Source organism: Melopsittacus undulatus, chromosome Z, assembly GCF_012275295.1.
Source record: "Melopsittacus undulatus isolate bMelUnd1 chromosome Z, bMelUnd1.mat.Z, whole genome shotgun sequence".
NCBI lineage: Eukaryota > Metazoa > Chordata > Aves > Psittaciformes > Psittaculidae > Melopsittacus > Melopsittacus undulatus.
Genome location: NC_047557.1, coordinates 66,295,395 through 66,316,624, shown reverse-complemented (window position 1 = coordinate 66,316,624; position 21,230 = coordinate 66,295,395). Strand labels below are relative to the sequence as shown.

General features: G+C 40.2%; 1 protein-coding gene across 3 annotated transcripts; it reads right to left on the bottom strand.

Moving 5' to 3' along the window:
* Nucleotides 1-265: 265 nt before the first annotated feature.
* Nucleotides 266-17,234, bottom strand: FEM1C (fem-1 homolog C). Of its 3 annotated transcripts, XM_031045326.2 has the most exons (4): nt 17,183-17,234; nt 16,737-16,845; nt 15,921-16,650; nt 266-3,470 (listed from the first exon to the last, which is right to left on the bottom strand). In XM_031045326.2, exons 3-4 carry the CDS (start codon nt 16,462-16,464, stop codon nt 2,161-2,163), a joined length of 1,854 nt encoding a protein of 617 aa, XP_030901186.2. In that variant the 5' UTR covers nt 16,465-16,650; nt 16,737-16,845; nt 17,183-17,234; the 3' UTR covers nt 266-2,160. The 3 variants fall into 3 exon arrangements, with proteins under 3 accessions (XP_030901186.2, XP_005144989.2, XP_033928872.1); XM_005144932.3 differs by lacking the exon at nt 16,737-16,845; XM_034072981.1 differs by lacking the exon at nt 17,183-17,234 and having other exon boundaries at nt 16,737-17,031.
* Nucleotides 17,235-21,230: the final 3,996 nt, after the last annotated feature.

The window sequence follows — 21,230 nt, the reverse complement described above, 5'->3', positions numbered from 1 at the left end:
TTCCTTTTTTAAAAGTAGTGTTTTGTAAAAATGGAAACAGGTTTATTTTAATGAGTTGCAAAACAGTCGATAAGAGCTCTTTGGGGACTCTGAAAACACACAAAATTATTTCCTAGCCAGTGACTTCAGTAAGGTATATATGGAAAACTAACTGTTGCCTTACATTTCAGAAAGTGTCTTTACACTCCACTTAAAAACACCAAAGACAGCTGGAATCTTTTTGTCAGCATAAACTATACAAAAATAAGAATAAAATCATATAGAATTTGGTAAGAAAAGCATTTATTTTTTATTTTTTAAGAGAATACTATTCATCTTCCTGAATTAAGTATTTCATTTGAAGCCCAAGACAATTAGAAGAAAAACAGCTTTAAGCATTTATCCCCTACCCCCAAAAAATACAACTTTGGAGGTCAAAACAAGCAAGGAGGTATCAGTGTCTCTGTCTCTAGAGAACTATACTGTGAACTATATAATCAATTTTAAAAGCTGCTACACCCTTGCAGGGCATACAATTTTTTCAGCAGTGTTCCCAACATTTTTCTGCATTGGTAGCTCAGAAGCAGTATGTTTCAACAGGAAAAAAAAAATCCCCAAAAGGAAGAAAAAATTTAAATGAAAAGAACAGGAAGGCCTAAATACAGGCCTAAATGGACTTGTTGACCTTCTGGAGCAAAAGCCCTGTAGGTACACTTACAGCCCACCACTGAAATTAAGTCAAAAATATCCAGTATGCTATACCACTAAATTTACAAGTAAACTATATTCTATCCAACTGAAACGATTTTCACTTTAAGACATTTGCATAATAAATTCTACTATTAATCAACAGTAAAGTGCTGAATTAAGTTACCTGAATTGCACTCACATTTATGATCTTTATTTATAGATTTGTTATCAAGTCAAAAGAGCCCTTTCTGTTGTAAAAGCTAAGCTGTTGTGCAAATATTATAAAAAATAGGTACTTTAATTAAGAGCTATATACACAACAGAAATTCTGCTTTTTGTTATGTGAGCTGACATAGCAGAGGTGAAAAAGCCATGCCAATATTTATAAAGACACCTAAGATGAAGAAAAAAGGACACTGCTATAGAACTTCCAACACCCTGCCATACAGCCATTTACTATATTAGATGATGCCTAGATCTGGACAGATAAGCATCATGCCACCAACATGCTTTAGTTTCTTATATAGCTAATGCTGATTTGTAAATTTTAAACTACAGCATACATTTGATCTATTTCTCATGAAAGTGTATCACTAAGTTTGAGGTTAAACTTTGAACAACTTCACATCTAGTCACATAATCAGCACAAGCAAGACATTAGTGCAAAAGGGAAGGTGTCAACTGTACATATGAGAACTCCTCCCCTAACTGCACAATGCAATAAAACATTTTCAGATTTAAAGTTCAAGTGGACTACAAAAAGTGAGATATTCTCCGAAATTTAGAACAAATTTCCAGAGGATCAGAAGGAAAACAACCTCTGTTACAGTAATGAAACAAACCCAGATTTGGAGAGCTGGTAAGTAACTCCAAAATTTATCATGCTATGAAGACAGTGTTTTTGGAAAAGCTCTAAACAAACTCCAAAATCAGCATTTAAGTTGAAATTGGCCAAGTGCTGCATAGAAATATGCTCACACACAACAGTCATGTTTAAGCCAGTGCATAGAAAAGATAAAAGCACTTATGGTAGCTGCAAATGTTAACAAGTCCATACAACTTGTACAGTTTAGCAATGAGTCCATAGAAAAAGAAGAGAGTTAGAGTAGAAATGCTCAAGCAAAACCAAAAAGATGACCTTCCAACTGTATAAAATCCACACAGTTATAGTAAAAAAACATCAGTGGAAGATACTTAACCCAGTCCCAAACACCAACAGGCAAGTAAGACCAGAATAGCCAAGCCTTTGGCAGACAATTTTAACAGTAGAAACATGGCACTACATTTCTAAATAATCCACAAAATATATTATATGGAATACTCATATTAAATACTAGGAACCCAACTCTGCAGATCTGATACTAACAATGCTTTAGCCAATGAAAGCAAGATGAAGCAAGCTAAGACAATGCTGGTGTATTGTAACAGTGCTCAAGGAAAATATTATCATGAAGTCATGCTTCAAAACCAGTACTCTGGCACTCCACACCATCACCTATGGAGCAAAACAAAGTTCTCTAGTTTTTCAGGGATGTGCCCTGTGTAGCATATGTTATGATTCACTATTACACGGGCAGCAAGACACTGCAAAGTAGTATGATTTATTGGCTGGATTAAATTTTTTGCTATTTCCTTTTCATCCAGCAAATCACTAGCTGTTTGTTTATGTGAGTTTGTGGCATCAAAGTGAGAACCTGACTTGATAAGAAGATTCATGATGTCTGGATGGTTGTTCAGTGCAGCAATGTGTAATGGACTGTTGTTATCGAAGTCTCTGACGTTTACATCAGCACCACATTCCACCAGGATAGCAGTAACTTGTAGAGAGGGGAATTTACAAACTGGGTAGCGACCCACACATGTAGTTTTATTGTCAACAGCAAGGTGAAGTGGACTAAAGTTATTCTTCCCTCTCGGCTGAAGCTTAAGAAACTTGTAAATAGTCTGTTTCTTAAAATGTTCCTGTTCCGAGCTGCAAGGTACTTTCTCCAACAGGCAAATTAAATGCAAGATGATGGAAAGGGCTTTGTTCAGCTGTACTGGATCAGGAGAACACTGGGTTTGTTTCATGGCCCGTTCTATTTCAAGAACACTTTTGCACAGTATACCCATGAGATCATCAAATGTGACGGTAGTGCCTAGCAGGCCTTTTGCCCTGTCCTGAAGCATGAAGGAAAAAAGTTCAGCAAATGATAGTAAACTGCTGGCTGTCATTGGGCTCAGTGGATCAAGATTGCTCTGCTGCATGTCCAAAGCATATTTCCATAAGCTGATACAACGCTTAAAGTTTCCAGAGTCAGCATAGACAGCACCTCTGTATCTAATATAGTAGGATGTATCCGGGTGAGAAGGACCAAGAATTCGTTCTCTAATTAATAGTGCTTGCATTCTCATTTCATCAGGGTCTGCAATAAGATTTTCTAGCTCTTCGGAGCTGTTTACTTCTTTAGCATACTCATATGCCATAATTAGTGTTTGTGGCACAGGTTTGCTCAGGATATTAGTCCTGTCACTGTATCTCATTTCCATAGCTCGCTTCCAGTATTTCAAGGCACCAAGCAAATCCCTCTTTTTGTCCACAAATGTTGCTCCTAGAAGTTCCAGGGCATTTATGCGTTCAGCCTTACTGGTCTGAACATGCTGGGTCAGAAAGTCCACAATATTTGTATGGCCTGTCACACTAGCTGACAGAAGGGGAGTCATTCCGTAACCATCCTTTTCCATTTTAGCACAATACTTCAGAAGCATCTTCATGATCTCCAGACTTCCAGATTCCGCACAGTCATGTAATGCTGTGTTTCCTGCAAGAGAATACAATTACACAAGTCATAATCAAGTTATAGTCTGAACTTCACACTCTAACAGTTTAAAAATAGTTTAAAAACCACCAAACATTAACAGTTAATAAAAAGGAGCTGTTTTGACATCTATGGTCTATGACTATTTACACAACAAGTCAAAAATATCCAAGATCTGATTAAGTATCAAGGCTGATAGGCAATTATACAAAAATATTTTATATTATCGCCTGAAAGAATTAAACAGGTTTTAAGGACCTCTTTGTCTCATTATTTCAAAAAAGCAAACCCCACCATAATTAAAACAGAATTCCTTACTACATAAAAAAACAGGAGCAGGCCATTCTTTAAGAGTCAAGCAAGCAGGGTAAACGACCAGCTTGGCTAAACAAGGAACTCCTTATAGAGTTCAAGAGGAGAAAGAAATTGTACTCTCTGAAAGCACATTCAGGCTTTGAAGGAAGATTACAGAGTTGTGGTTCATGTACGCAAGGAGAAGATACAAAAAGCACTCAATCAGTGCTGAAACTGGCCAGTGCTGTGTTAGACAACACAAATGCTTTATGTATGTTAATAGCGAGAGGTATAAAGAGAAAAAAAAAATCAGACCAATGTATGTTGAAGATGGTCTAATAAGAATGATAAAAAAGTTGAGGCTTTCAGTGTTTCTTCTGCCTCGGTCTTTAATAATATGGATAGTCCTTGAGATACTCAGTCCCCAGAGTTGGAGGCCTCAGTGTGGGAACAGTGACTTTGCATTTGTGGACAACAAAATTTTAAGGGACCAGCTGTATTAGTTGAACATTCACAGGCAGTGAAGGAGCTAGCGGATGTTATGGCAGGACCTTCTCTATCATCTACCAAAGAGTCTTGGGAGGTCCCCACTATCTGGAAGCTTGTCAGTGTTATTCCAGTTTATAGGAAGGACATAAGGGAAGATCCAGGAAACTACAGACCTGTTAGTCTAATCGCAGTTTGTGGAAAAATTACAGAGATTATACTGGATACTACTGAAATGCATTAAAGGACAATGCAATCATCAGTCTGCATGGAGAAGTCCTGTTTAACTGATTTGATACCCTTCTATGATAAGTCACCTGCCTGGTGGAAGAAGGGAAGGTGATGGCTGTACGTTTTCTGGATTTTAGTAAGGTTTCTGATGCTGCCCTCACAGCATCCTTCTCGGCAAATTGTCCAGCTCTGGAATATGCAGGTTAACTGTGTGCTAGGTGAAGAACTGGGTCAACAGCAGGGCTCAAAGTGTTGTAGTGAATGCGGCTACCCATATCCAACAGGTCACCAGTGGTGTTCCTCAGGGCTTAATTCTAAGGCCAGTTCTGTTCAGTATTTTTATCAATGATCTGGATCTAGTTGATCACTGTAGGTGCCTTCCAGCTAAAATATCCTGTAAGAGACTTTGTATCTGCTTTCAAGTAAGAAACAGAAACTTAAGCTGTCTATCTCCATATTATTTCATTTTTCCCTTCTTCCCCTGTCAAATTTTCCTTCTTCTTTATCCTCAGGAATGATTAAAAAAATAATGAGATCTGTATGAAAATTAAAGCTGGGCTAACTCAGTATTGGCTTTGTGTGCCTCTACACTATACCTCTTCTTCTCTCCATCTACCAGACATTTTGATTTACACATTTTGAAGCAGTAACTGTACTATAACAGGCCCTTCATCTCAGCTGGGGCCTCTTGAGACAGCCAGTATATCCTGCGGGAGCTGGATATTTTGCCAAGCACATGTATAGACCCAGACAAACTATTCTTAATGCTTTCTTCGGTCTTTATCCTGAAGTCCCAAGTTAATTCCTCTACTCTGCTGGTTAGGATTCCCACAGGCAAAAAAGGAAAAAAAAATTACAACCAAGAACCTTCAGCACACAACATCTAAGTGTCTAATCATTTACATGCAGATTATTTCCCATTAGCATGACATTGCAGAGTCTTTTATTTAAAGACATTCCCATTCTAACACTGTGTGGGAAAGTTTCTAGAAAGGCTTAGTGTCACCTGTTTGAAAACCCTACCCACAGAAAATGAGAAAGCAAGCGTTGGACACCACGGTTAAATAATTTAACTATGAGGCTTCAACTAGATTAAAATTTTGCTTTTAAAATTACACAATTTACATCTACCTTGCTCTTCCACAAGGTGTTACGCATTCTACAAATTCAGGCATAGCAACTTTTCAGCCTTCCACTAACATTAAATGATTAAGTTCATGTAAAAATCCCAACCCCAAATAAAGAGATCTTACATCATTAGCCCTGCAAATTGAAATTATCTGCCCATCGGACCATCAGCTTCTGTGACACTGTCAGTAAGTTTCCATATTCACAAATGAGACCTTCTTTTATAAGGGTTCTCTGCACATTCAGATTTGGCTTTTTAAAGCTGAAAGAGAAGTCTCCTGAAACTTCCTTATTTGCATTTTTGGTAGGCTTTTTTTTTTTTAAATGACAACATGTCAGTGTGGGAATTCTTAAAGAGCCAAGGCCATGTAGTGAGCGATCCTGATACCCTGAGCCTTATTACCATAAAATAAGAAGATTTTTGGCAGGCATAAGCAAGGTCAATTGCCTTGTTAGGCCTCTGTAATTTTCCACTGAAAATGTGCAGAGAATGATCTCTGCCAAGGTTGTAGTTTCCCACTGTATATAGAGTAAGGTATTTAATCGCAATTATAACAAGTTATAAACATTAGCTTTGTAAACGGTAGTAACCTCTAGACTAACCAATTAGAGCTCAGTATCCAAGACTGTTACATAAGAAGCCTAAGCCTGTAAGGGTATAAAAGGATGTATCCGAATAAACTTTGGCAATTGCTTGATCACATCGATCATCTCATCGTTGTCTGTGACTCCTGCATCGACAAGTGGCGCCCGAACAGGGACCCTCAGACCGGTAACCTTCGCAGAGGGTTTGAAGTCCGATCAGGAAGGAGGAGATAGGAGCCGGCAAGTCAGCAATTGACAGTGTGCTTTGCTATTATATTTCCATTCTCTAAGACAACTACAGTTGGTTAGGAAACAAAACCAGAAAAAAAGCCCAAACCAGAAAAACAGAAAATATCAGATTGTTTCATTAACAGATAGCAAGCTTCACTTGCAAAATATTCCTTTCATGAAACACTTCTAAATAGTAGCCAGCAATTCTATCATTCACTAACAAGTAGGTTGAAGAAAACACCCCAAAGTGGCACCTGAAATTAGCTCTTAGATCAAGACCCACAAAGCCAAAACAGTTGGTATAGTAACAAGTTTGCACCTCACCTAAAAAAATCCACTGCACAGGCTAGAAGGTCGTGCTCTCACTTGTCAGTATGAACAGGTGAGGGTTGAATCGGTAGGTGACAAGGTGCATTGGAAGCTGCAGATCCAACCTTGCATGAGGGCGGACCAGCACATGGGTAGCTCAAGTTTACTCAGGAGATAGCAGTCCTGGCCAGACACTCCCTGACTTCTTAAGCACCCTTTTCCAACCAGATTTTCATATCCCACTCACCCTTGGTCATCGTGCTTGTATTAAGTGTGGTTAAAGCCCTTCTCAAAATCTTCGCACGCGAAGCCAAGCCATCATCAATCAATTTAGCATCTTTATCAAATATAATTCCCTTTGCCCTTATCACACACAACAGACCAGAAAACGTCAATACCTTTAAATTCCTAACATGGGAAGGTGTCAAATGCAACAAATACAAACTCACCAATGCACACACATTTTAAGTCTTCTTACTATAATGGAGAAAGTCCAGTTGGTATGTAACTTCAGCAGATATCCTAGAGCTAAAGACTGGCTGTTCCCTCAGCCCATCTGCACTTCTGCACTCAGTGATGACGACAAAAACCAGATGCATGGGGGTGTTGGCTGAGCCACTGGTTAATACAGCCATTTCAGGGTATATTCAAGTCCATCCCACACATCAGAGCTCCAAAACACTGGAATTGGTACCTATTTTTTACCTTCAAGTCTATATTTCCAAGGTATTTTAAAAGTCATAACATAAAAGTGTATTAAAGACAAATAGGCCAAAAGGTATTAACACCACCAAAGTCCCTACTATTGCTTGACATCTACTAATAAAAAAAAATTATGTATTACAATTTTTTACTTTGGTTTAAGCAGCAGTCAGCAGTTACTGACAGCGTATCAGAAGTAGTGTAATTTTTTACCTACTTATATTGTAGTAGGCCTTAGAGTTAAAATAACCATAGTTATTTTAAGCCATGTACAAACCAACAAAGGAAGGCCATCATCACTAATTTTTAGTGGCTGCACCTCACTTAGGTTTGACTGGATGGTACAGGTACCATTGTACAAGCCAACAAATTTTTGGAGAGTAAATGTTGACAGGGTAAACAAATAGTCGAGAACTGCCAATTTAAAAAAATAATAGAAAAAAACAAAACCAAAACAACATACCCCCCCATATACATAAACCCCAAGAAATAACAAGATTACCAGCCATCTACACTCAGAAGTATATCAAGTGTGAAATTTTAGAAGAACTGAAAAGAAAATTTTTATCCTGCTCTATGTTTGACATATTGAGCAGGAATTGGAACAGCTCAAGTATGGCACATCAATCATTATTCTGTGAATTAACTCAGCCATTTCAGAACCACTGTATTGTCTATTGCGACAGGAATATACAGTGGCTGAACACAAATCAGCAGTTAATTTTTGTAACAAACTAAAAGCCAACACTACATCTACTGTTATATTAAAAAAGGAAAAAGCTGGAAAATTTGATATTCCTTCTCTTTGATAAACAGTTTTCCAAGAGACATATACAATGATGTTGGTCAAATTACTTTAAGGTGTGAATAAATTTTCTTAATCCAATTTTTATTTCAAAATGATCTGCAGGGATATAATTATGTACAGAAGACAGTTGACATTGCAACAACATGAAAATTTCATTGCTCTTGCACAGAAATAAAATTAGACTGGGTATGTTTTGGTAGTCATAGTACTCCTCTGCTAGGAAGCGATTCCCATCATTATTAATACTCCTTACAAACTCTATCTGTATCACACTTCAGTATTCATATTATCTAGTACCTTCCTCTGATTAAAAAAAGCAACAAAGCAACAAAGAAATTTAATAACCCTACCTCCAAATCTTGCAAAAACAAAGTAATAAAACAGGTATGGTCAACTGACACCATATCTCCATGTTTTCTTTTGTTACTTTTTTAAAGTTAGTATGAACCCTACGCAGACCTAATTCTGTAACTATCCAGTTACCAAAAACTGATCAGAGTGAGGGTTTAGCATTCAAATTCATAATTAGGCCATTTCTTTCTATGTCAGAAGCAAATTCCCAAAATAGACTGGTAGCTTGTGACATGGGAATGAAAGAAAATGAAGCAGTCACACAGAAAGCGGCTTGTAGCCAACCAAGTACACCTATTTCCTAACGCTTACAGAATACTTGGTTTCTGAGTAGTAAGACTTGTATTAAAATTTAGGATCAACCTGACTTCATATGCAAGATGTTTAAACATGAGAAAAAAATATTTCATTTAAATGACTGGTCAGTATGTAAAATTACCCGCATGTGTATATTTTTGTAGCCTTACAGATTAAATTAGTCACTTCTATAAAGTTAAGTTGTTCATGTAACATCAACTTTTTTTTTCCTAACAGTTCACTTGAAATAACTAATAAGAGTTTTATTGATTACAAAAAAATAAATGTATTACTATGTACATACAAACATGGACAGTGCACAAGAAAACTGCTATAGATCCTCATGAATAGTTTGCATGACAAAGAAAAGCTAAAGGTATGTATTTCCTTTAGAAGAAATTAAGAAAAAAATGAGAAGAACTGCTAATCTCAGCAAGTTATTTCAATCTCGTTTCCATATGCTGTAAGGGAACAATTACTCTCTTGTTCACCACAGCACTTCAAAAGAACTTGCATAATCAAGATTACCCATACAAAGCATGCTGTTCTCCATTTAATTTCTACATAAACTCCTTTTTAGTTGAAATTATTGAATTTGTTTCTTTAAACTGTATCCTCCTTATTTACAGATATTCCTACTGAAGTTCAGTTTCCACAGCATCAAGCATGAAATATCTAAAAAATGGAGTGTACTACATCATTAATACCAACAAAAAAAAAAACACCCAAAAAAACCCCCACAAAACCCCAATGCAAACAACGAAAAAAAAGCCAAACAAACACCTAAAAACCGAAACCAGAAAAAAGACCCTAAACACTTTTAGAGCAAGGGTTTATTCACTGAGCAGAGAGAAGAAAGGGGAGGTTTAGGGGTTTTTTGTTTGATTCTTTCCCCCTCCTCAAAAATGAGTCTTTGAAAGAAGACAAGACTGGCAACCTCAGAAGAGAACAAACCTTTCAGACTCCTTAATGTTCACTGCAAGAGTAGATTAATTTTTAACACAAACTAAACTACACTGATCATAAAGCAAAAAGTCTCTTTTTAATCTTCCTGTTTCTGGATCTGCCAAGTCTGTGAAAGTTTTTTTTTCCTTTAAGAGCAGGTTTGAGTGTTATGCTTTCCAGTATCTCTCATAAATGACAAGACTGAAATAACACCAGCCCTTGATATAGTACTTCTGTATGTATAACCTTGACACAGTACCCATAGAGACTGAAGTCTCTGTATTTTCCAAAGTGAGGAAGCAAAGTCAACAAGCCTTGTCCTCCACATTATTTTACAAAATTATTCTGATCAATTACTGTCCCAGTAGAATTTAAGAACAAGATTTTGAATTACAGTGTTTTTCTGCATTTTCAAAACCAATGACTCCCTCCAACTGCTATGGTAGTATGGAGCACCATAAATTACGTGAGTCAGGGCTTGAAACCAAATGTTCCTATGCTGTACTCAAGAGACAACTAAAGGAGCATGCAGTCCAGCAGTCCTTAGGAAATGTCCTTAATACTCAGGAGAAGAAAAAATAGCCTTTGGGCCAGCAGACTAGTCTGCTAACTGAAGGAGAGGGTGAGAATTAGTGAAGACAACTAGTAAAACTACTAATATCACCCTGAAGACAAAGAGACCACATACCAAGCAGCTGAGCAATGGAAACACTTAAAAGCCATGTTCAGGAAAAAAAAATCTGCTTTTCAAGTAGATATTTTTTGTAGAGAACAGTCCTTATTTCCTGCATCATTATACTCAGACATCCTTGCTACCAGCAGATGTGTACTTTAACTGCAGAATGAAGGGGATGAATCTCAGCTGCTACAGCAAGTCTGGTGGAAAAGGATAAAGCATAACACAAATTACCAAATTGTGCACTGCTCATTTTCAAAATGCAAGATCTAAGTGTCCTGTCTGGAGTTAGAAGGGTAAGATCCCTGAAAACAGTCTGCTTGCAAAACAGAATCACAAAAATCACAGAATGGTTTTGGTTTGAAGGGACCTTAAAGCTCATCCAGTTTCAACACCTGCCACAGGCAGGGACACCTTCCACTAGACCATGTTGCTCCAAGCCCTGTCCAACCTGGACCTGAACACTGAGGCAGCCAGTGTCTCATCACCCTTACAGGGAAGATTTATTTCCTAATGTCTAAAATCAAATCTCCTCACCTGTCAGCTTAAAGCCATTGCCCCTTGTCTCTATCCTTACATGTTCTTGTAAAAAGTCCAGCTCCAGATTTCTCGTAGGTCCCATTTAGGCCCTGAAAGACTGTTATGTCTGCCCTGAGCCTTCTCTTCCTACAGGCTGAACAAGTCCAGCTCTCTCAGGTGCTTCAGCCCTCTCATCATCTTCATAGCCTCATCTGTATCCACTCAAGCAGGCCCATGCCACTCTTGTGCTGAGGGCCCCAGATCTGAACTCAAGACTGCAGGTGGGATCTCACAAGAGCAGAGTAGAGGGGGGAAAATCACCTCCCTTGAGGTGCACCTCCTGGGCTGCAAGGGGACACTGAAGCCAGCTCATGTTTTTCTCATCAAGCAACACCTCCAAGTCCTTCTCCCCAGGGCTGCTCTCAATTCAGTATCCACCCAGCCTGTATTTGTGCTTGGGATTGCCCTGACTCAGGTGCAGGAACTTGCACTTGGCCTTGTTGAACTTTGGCTGGCATTGGCTCACCTCTCAAGGTCCATCTGGATGGCATCCCTTCCCTCCAGTGTGTAACCCACATCACACAGCTTGGTGTTGATTGCAGACTTGCTGAGGGTGCATCAATCCCACTGTCAATGTCACTGATGAAAACGTTAAAATCATGCCAGTCCCTGAGGAACCACTTGGACCTTGAGCTACTGACCACAACTCTGAGTGTGACCATTCAGCCAATTCCTTATCGATGGTGGTCCATCTGTCAAATGCCTCTCTCTTGCTTTAGAGACCAGGATGTCATGCACAACAGTGTCAAATGCCTTGTAAAAGTTCAGGCAGACTATGTCAGTCACCATTCCTTTATCCACCAGTGCTAAGGTGGCATTAGATAGAAGGCCACCAGTTTTGTCAGGCACATTTTGCCCTTAGTGAAGCCACGCTGGCTGTCACCAACCACCCCCTTATTGTCCACATGCCTTAGGACAGTTTCCATAAGGTTCTACTCCATGATCTTGCTGAGGACTGAGGTGAGACTGCCTTGCCTGCAGTTCCCCTGGTCCTCCTGTTTCCCTTTTTAAAAATGAGGATTATGTTTCCCCTTCTCTGGTCAGCAGAAACTTCACCGGACTGTCATGACTTCTCAAATATGATACGTGACAGCTCGACAACTACATTTGCCTTTTTTATTATGACAATTATATGAAATAATTTATTCTAAGCATAAAATCCAACAAACACAGCCCCAGGTATATCCTCCATGGAGCCCAAATCTGTAATTTGAAGGCCCAAGGACTGCTACCATTACAAGTGCAAGCATTTCCCTTCCTACACATAGCAGCTGAACAAAGACAGAAACACATCAGTGAAACACTGTATTCAGGAATACAGCAGTCAATTCTGAACATGGTAAGGAAGCACCACTCTTAACAGGTCACTGGCAGGCTTTGCAACGCAGCAGAAAACTGAATGTAGCTGACACAGAAAACATCCTTCTCATCCAGCACAAAGGCAGGTAGGTCTGTGCTTCACTTAAAGAATTGTTCTAGAGTAAGAAATATCCCACCCTTCTTAACCCAGGTATCAGTTTGCCCCCCTCACCAACACTGTTCTTGTTAAACATCTGTTAAGAACTTTTTTGTTTACATGTCCATTGTCTATGTGCTTCATAAAACTGTGAAAGTTCAGATTTAAGAAACGTAAGAAACAAAGACAACTAAAGGCTCATACTTCAAATTCAGAGCCATTGGGCATACTTCACCACCATGCCCTGCGGGACAGTGCCAGACTGACCATCTACCTCAGTAGCATGTGATCTGATTCCAACTGAGAAGTCCATGACTGACTAACTCCCTAGCTGTGCTTTTGCACTTTCAAAACAGACATTCAAGAACCTCTGCATCTGAATTTCCACAGTCCAAAACACAGCTGCTGGATTCTGTCTGTATTTTAGAAGCAGGATTTCACTGTATGTTTTCACCTGTTCTGTTACATACTCTGCCTTTGTTGTCATGCAGACTTTTAAATGTTTGTGAACTTACCCATTTTCTCATCTTTCCCTGGAACTGTCAACACTTTGAAACTTTTTCATTACTTTCCAAGCATTAGACTTTCCTGGGCTTTCTTCACATCTTAAAGTTCTACCTCACAAGATTATGACCCAGTGGAAAAACAAGGAATAGTTCAAGTAATTTTGCCCACATCTCTGCTTCTCTCTTCCTGCTTTCCCCCTCTCTCTCCCCATTTTAAGAATATCTCGAAAACAATACATACTGATCTCCCACAAGAGCACCTCTACCGAAATTATATAGTTTTGTTTGTATAGTGTTGTCATTTTAAAATGAACCAAAACTTACAGTAACTAAAGCTTTTACATCTTTCACAGAACAGCAGGCTTCCCTGTACGTGGCCCAGGAACGGGTCTATCTAAAAAGAATTCAGACATAATTCAGAGCAACAACTTTTCCTACTCAAGAGTAGAGCACTCAGGTTCTCTGTAACTCTCCACCACAAGGGCAAGCATGCTGTCAACTGTTTAGTACACAGCAGTTGTATAGCAGGAAGGAGTACAACCTGAAAGTAATACACACAGTCTTTGAGATGGACAGGACAAAATAGAATTAATCCTGTTGGAAATACTAATTTTGAAATTAATAGGTACTGAGCATGCTTGCAAAAAAAAGCCACTGCAATACCCACACTGCTGCAATACTTAGAGCTATCAGTTTTCCTGCCTTTCCCACTGCTTTCACTTTTAGATTTAATAGCACTTTCTTTCTATGTCACTGCTGCTTATTAGAAAATTTCAGAGATCAAACTGCTTTAAGATGCCAAAAACAAAAGGTATATTCATGTCGTATCAGCAGGGATTTCCACATAAAAAAACATTCCACATACTTGGTTGATACCCATTTTGTACATATATCCATTTGTACACATGGCAGTTTGAAGTATAAAATGTTTTAATAAGCTAAAGCATATCCAACCCAACTTTTTAAAATTTAATTTAAATAAGGATCAGTTATACTTCATGAATCTTTGCTCATGTGCCTCGTGCGACTCACACAGAAACATAAAGGAAGCAGAGAGAGGAAGAAATTAAGAGAGAAAATTCTCAGGAGTGCGTGGCTGCCACTCAGTTATCTCAGCAAAAGCAAATAACACTTATGCACAAGCAAATAAGGACCCATACAGTAAAACCTACTCCACCAACACAAAATGAGGGGAGAAAAGAGCTGCAGAAATATATAATTTTCTCTTTTACATGATTTAACTGCATTGCTCTGTTCACACGTATCATATAAAGGGATAGGTTTAAAACTAAAAAGCAATACACACTTTATATTTAGCTTGTTATTCCAAGAACCCTATCTAGAAAAATGACATTTTTATCCCATCACCAGTCCATGATTCATAAGCAACCTTATGTCCTTACAAAGGAAGATTTATTTTGCTCTGCCCACCTTTCTGACAAATCTGTAGTTCAGTTTTCTTTACATTAAACCCACATATCTGCAAGATTTGCTGAAAGAATGGATATTTCACTGAACAGTTTTTCCAAGAATTACTCTGATATTTGGTATTTACGAGTATCATACAACAATCTAGACATTAATTATACTTCAACAGAAATAACTTTAAGGTATACCATCCTGTTAAAAATGTAAGTTTGCCTAAAACGGGCAGTGAAAACTGCCTTTTACACTACAAAAAGGTTTATTAGCAAGTTCATAATATAAATATCTCAAAGGCAGGTGCCAGACTCTTTTCAGTGGTGCCCAGCAACCAGACAAAGAGCAATGGCCAGTAGCTAAAATACAAGAAGTGTCACCTCAACACAAGGAAGAACTTTCTTAGACTGAGGGTGGCAGAGCACTAGAACAGTGTGGGGTTGTGGAGTCTGCCTCTCTGGAGACATTCAAAAACAGCCTGGACAAGTTCCTGCGTAACCTGCTCCGGGTAGCCCCGTCTTGGGAGGCAGTTGGACCAGATGATCTCCAGAGGTCCCTTCCAACCCCAATGATTCTGTGATTTATATATATAAAATAAGCTGCCAAAACACAATCCTAGCTCAGTGAACTAAAAACTTAACTGTAACCTCCAATAACGGGTATGCTTTTCAAGCAAATATCACACCCACATACAAGTTTGAGACGTAATGAAAAACAGTGGTTAAACCAAGAGAGCCATGTAAATATGATCACAGCAAAAATACCAGAAATCTTCATTTTAATGATAACACCAGGGTAACTAAACAGGTGGACATAGATATCATTTGTGATACATGCCAAATTTCAACCACTACAACTCCTTCTGTTTGGATCACAGTCACCTGCAGCTTCATTACTTCAATCTTCATATATGTTTTCTAGCACTGAAAAAGGCCCAAAATTATTTAAGAATCTGGAGGGAAAGGACGGTAAAGAGCGAAGTGGTTATTAACTTCCAATGCAGAAAATATTTTCTCTATGCACCTTTTCTTGTATTAGCCTTATTGCTATAGGTCAGTTTTATGTCCCACATATCTGCTTTAAGAAATAGTATTAAGAACAAGAATACATCCTGATATATTTGAATATGTCGCTACACCAACATCTATAAAGAGGAGTTCTCAGTGTGTTCATTAGCTTTTTGCACACATGTGAATTTTCATTACTGTCTTTTTAAGAATTAGGGGGTTAAGATTAAAATGTGTGAACTCAGAATTAAATTACATAACCTGTATTAGCAAAGGAGTAGATAAAAAAGTAAGAACATTACTAAATACACTTCACCTCTTCCTCATCCACCTTATGAGACAAAGAATATTTTTGGATGTCAGCCTCCTGAAGAAGGTTAAATGTGTAACTTCACCCTTATGCACCACAAGGAAAGGGAAAAAAAAACCCAACCCAAACTTACCTTTAACACTTTTTCTGTTAACATCAGCTCCTTTCTCAAGTAAATACTGAGCAATTTCTTTGTGGCCTTTGTAACATGAGATCATCAAGCATGTATGCCCATGACGATTGGATACTTCCAGGTCTGCTTTGTGCTCCACAAGGTACTTCACTATTTCCAGGTGACCATCAAAACAGGCAGCTCTAAGCGGTGTTGAATTTGTCAGAGTTGTGTTGTTGACAGATGCACCATGATCTAACAGACACTGCACCACCTTCAAGTGGCCAGCTGCTGATGCTGCCCATAATGGCGGAGCCCCCTCAATGGTCTCACCATCAAAATTCACAGAACCACCAACTTCTATCGATGCAGAGCAGTGGTCCAGCAAGTACTCAACCATGTCAAGGTGACCGTAACGGGCTGCCATCAGAAGTGGTGTGGCACCACTAGTTTTCTCTGATATCAGTAGGGCTATCTCTTCTCTTGTTTTGCTTGCCAGTAGCTTAGAAAGGAGCCGCAGCTTGCCATCACGAGCTGCATTGAACACTGCTGTCTTTAGATCCATCTAGTCTGCACCTCTCTGCCTCCTGAAGGACACACGCCTGCCTTTTTCAGGGTCAAACGCTTACTGGATACACACAGCCCAAACAGAGTGTCCCCAGCTTCTTCTCAGAAGAGTTTCATCTAGACGGGACAACATGGAGATTCCGAACGGGGTCCTGACGAAGCACAGGCTGTACTTGCTATGAATCTGCAAGAGAAAGAATTCTGGATGTTTTCACCTCTTACTTGACAAACAAGTAACCGCAATTGTATTTTTTCTACAGCTAAACTCACTTGCTTCTGCGGTGTGCCAACGTCCAGCCGCCTTCCCTGGGACGTCCCCAGGCTGCGCGGCGCCCCTGAGGAAACCTGTTGGCGGGGGGGGCGGTGTGATCCTACCAGCCTGTTATCCATACGAGAAGCAGAGAAAAACCCGTCTCCCTTCCAGCGATAACAGCCATGTCCCCGACTTGTTCTGAGGTGCGGCTTGAAGAGCTCCTGCTGCCCCAAGGAGCCCACAGACACATACTGCACGGGGAAAGCCAGGCGGGGAAGGACCGCACGCCCCAGCGGAGCCTCAGACTAGGAGAGCCTGCCCCTCCCGTTTCCTTCACTACCAGCTCCCTCCCGCTCAGAGGCTCCCGGCCCTCCTCAACGAGAGGCTCCTCCCTCACCCCTTCCCCTCAGAGCTCCTTCAGGGACCACCCCGGCCTCCCGGCCCACCCGGGCCTGCGTATTACCTTCCCAAGACACTACCAGCGCGCCTCCACCCGCGCTCAATCCAGCTCTTCCATAACAGCCACCCCCCACCACCCACAACCAGCCCTACTCTGGGGTGCGGCGCAGCACCGCCTCTTGGGCGTAGTCGAGACCAATCCAAAAAGGGCGCGGGCGCCCGCCAGCCAATCGCAGCGGGGCTGGGGGCGGGACTACGCCGCCGCTCAAGCGCTTGCAAAGCGCGGCTGATAGCAGCCAGCAGGCGAGATCAATCCCCGCGGCGCGCCCCCTGCAGGGAGGGGCTTGCTCTAAGGGGCGGGGCATGCTCGGAGGGGCGGGACTTGCTGGGAGGTCGGGGCTTGCCCCGGGGGCGCGTCTAGTGGTGTCAGTGGAACAGAGCAGCAGTTGAGAATGTTAAAGAAGCGTGGAGAGCGTATAGGAGTCAGGAACAGTAGAGAATTAAAAACTGAGTCGTGCTACAGCTACGGCTACACTGGCTGCTTTGGGACAAGCAGAAACTAGTGGAGGGACTGATGTGAGAGAATGAGGCAGAGGTAGAGGAAGAATGTCAGGCAGAGGTGAAAGAGTAAATTCTTCTCCTGTGGGATAGGATCAGTGTGCATACTGTAAGGAATTTGAATGTTGGAAGTGAGACTGCCCTAAAAGGAATACCCACAGAGTGGCTCTGGTGACTGAATTAGAACTAGACTGATGGGGACCTGGGGAATCTACCCTAGCAGATCCCCTGGTTAAATTAAGGCTAGGGACTAGAGAAAATTAAATGAATTTTTTAGGGAATACAGGAGCAACTTATTTGGTATATAATCAGAAGAAAAAAGCATTTGTTACAGATGTGGGAGCTATGGGCCACCAAGAAAAAAATGCATTCTTTCTGGAACCTTTAGAGTATAAAAATTGGGAAAACAAATAGAAATGCATAAGTTTATATACATGCCAAATTTCAAAAATCTTTATTAGGGCGAGAAGCAACATTTAAAGAAGACAAAATGGAATTAAGAGTCAAAACCAATCAATTAATTGAAGGTTTGAGTTTATCTTTAATTCAACAGAAAAGCGAACAGGAAGATCTTCCTGAAATAGAAGAAAACCTTAATCAGGTATATCTGGGAGTATGGGCATCTGAAGTTCCAGGTAAGGTGAAAAAATGCTTTGTCTGTTAAAGCAGAAATGAAAGGGGCACCCAATTCGAATAAAACAATATCCCTTAAAATTGGAGGATAGAAAGGGAATCAAATAAATAAATTATAAATTTTTAAAATAGTGATTATTAGTGGAATGTGAATTGGAATGTAATACTCCTATCTTGCCATTAGAGAAATCCAATGGTAAAAGTTACAGATTAGTTCAAGATCTTGGAGCAATCAACAAAATTGTGGAGGATATTCATCCAGTAGTAACTAATCGATATACCTTATTGACTAAACTGAATACTAATCAGAAGTGGTTTACCGTTCTGGACTAAAAGGATGCATTTTTCTGTCTGCACCTGGCCAAAGAAAGTAAAAATTTATCTGCTTTTGAATGGGAAAACCCTGAAAGAAGGACACAGCTCACTTGGATTGTGTTACCTCAGGGATTTAAGTACAGTCCAACCATTTTTGGAAATCAATTGGCAGGAGAATTAGAATCCTGGGAAGCATCTACCCAGACAGGCACTTTACTACAGTATGTTGACGACCTGTTAATTGGTACTAAAACTGAGAAAGAATGTGTTCAATGGACTGTAGAATAGTTAAACTTTCTGGGGCTAAATAGATAACTGGTATCTAAATCAAAGGCTCAACTAATTTGAACTCCAGTATCTCATTTAAGATACGAAATAACAGGAGGATAAGGAGAACTTGGAGCAGCTCAGAAGGAAGAAATCTGTCAAACACCACTACCATCCACGGTGAAAGATCTGCAGACATTTCTGAGAATGACAGGATGGTGTCAACTCTAGATCCATGATTATGGTGTTCTGGTAAGACCCATATATATGAGCTGCTAATAGAAAATCCAACCTTTATAAAATGGACAGATCAAGCTGAAGAAGCGTTTAGAAGTTTAAAGTCAGAACTCGTGCGAGCTCCAGGTCTGGGGCTCCCGGACATAACTAAACACTTTTGGCTATATTCCCATGAGAAACAGGGAATAGCCTTGGGGGTTTGGGCTCAAACACTGGGACCTTAAAAAAAGAGCAGTGGCCTATTTTTCAAAACAGCTGGATGAACCAAGTAAAGGCTGGCCTGGATGCTTAAGAGCAGTGGCAGCAGTTATCTTAAACATCCAAGAGGCCAGAAAATTTACACTGGGACAAAAGATCACCATGTTAGTATCACACACAGTGTCAACAGTCCTAGAACAAAAAGGTACACATTGGCTACTGCCATCGTGTTTAATCTTAAAGTATCAAGCCATTCTAGTAGAACTGGATGATGTGAAAATTGTTATCACTAATATTGTGAAGCCAGCATCTTTCCTTCAGGACTCTAGCCGACCAGACCTGAAGGAGGAGCATCTGGAGGGTGCAGATTCCTGGTTCACCAATGGCAGCAGCCTTGTTAAAGACAGTAAACAAAGAGCAGGATATGCCATAACTACAACTTAGAATCATAGAATCATAGAATAGTTAGGGTTGGAAAGGACCTTAAGATCATCTAGTTCCAACCCCCCTGCCATCACCAGGGACACCTCACACTAAACCATATCACCCAAGGCTTCATCCAACCTGGCCTTGAACACTGCCAGGGATGGAGCATTCACTACCTCCCTGGGCAACCCATTCCAGTACCTCACCACCCTAACAGTAAAGAATTTCTTCCTTATATCCAGTCTAAACCTCTGCTGTTTAAGTTTCAACCCGTTACCCCTTGTCCTATCACTACAGTTCCTAATGAAAAGTCCCTCACCAGCATTCCTGTAGGCTCCCTTCAAATACTGGAAGGCTGCTATGAGGTCTCCACGCAGCCTTCTCTTCTCCAGGCTGAACAGCTCCAACTTTCTCAGCTTGTCTTCATACGGGAGGTGCTCCAGTCCCCTGATCATCCTTGTGGCCCTCCTCTGGACTTGCTCCAACAGTTCCATGTCCTTTTCATGTTGAGGACACCAGAACTGCACGCAATACTCCAAGTGAGGTCTCACAAGAGCAGAGGGGCATGATCACCTCCTTCACCTGCTGGTCATGCTTCTTTTGATGCAGTCCAGAATACGGTTGGCTTTCTGGGCTGTAAGTGCACACTGAAGCTGGCTCATGTTCATTTTCTCATTGACCAAGACCCCCAAGTCCATCTCTGAGGGCTGCTCTGAATCTCTTCTCTGCCCAACCTGTAGCTGTGCCTGGGATTGCTCCAACCCAGGTGTAGGACCTTGCACTTGGCATGGTTAAACTTCATGAGGTTGATATCAGCCCACCTCACAAGTGTGTCAAGGTCCCTCTATACACAGTAAAATTTATTGAATCACCCATACTAAGACACATACTAAGGTTCTACAACTGTTATCAATAAAAACTCTCTTTTCCTGACACAGAAGACAATTCTGCTGTACCATTCACAATTAAGAAAATAGAGCTCAGGAATGCAGGCTATATATGTCTCTTCAACTATTTAATTTCACTTTTAAAGTTAGTCTTTCCAACATCACTTAATCCTGTATTTTAAAAGAAGCAAACCAATCTCAAAGGGAGTTCCATTATTTTCTACTACAAAGTAATTACAAATCTCACAACCACAATAAGGTGACCTTATGGATGTTTTTTACGTATTAATTGAGGGGAAATATTTCTTCTATTGGTGATCCCAACAAAAGGCAGCAGGATCACAGAGCTGTTCAACTTGTGCAATATTTGATTTTAACATAGGAAGACTTCTTGCCAAAATCCTTCTTTTGGAGCATGAGATCAGAACACCACCCAAACAACACTGTTTGTAGTTGGTATAATTAAAGAGAAAGGGCCTAATTAATTTCTGTGTCAGTCCATTAAATAGAAAGACTGACTTCAACAGGCTTTGGGTCAGGTTCGAAAGGGCAGCTTTTCAGGTTACATTAAATAACTAAAACATACTCATT

Excerpts from the sequence above, each read along its gene's own strand:
- FEM1C (XM_031045326.2), bottom strand. The coding sequence starts at position 16,464 with ATGGATCTAAAGACAGCAGTGTTCAATGCAGCTCGTGATGGCAAGCTG. Across the intron at positions 3,471-15,920 it reads TAACAGAAAAAGTGTTAAAG|GAAACACAGCATTACATGAC; the intron begins GTAAGTTTGGGT and ends ATTCTCTTGCAG.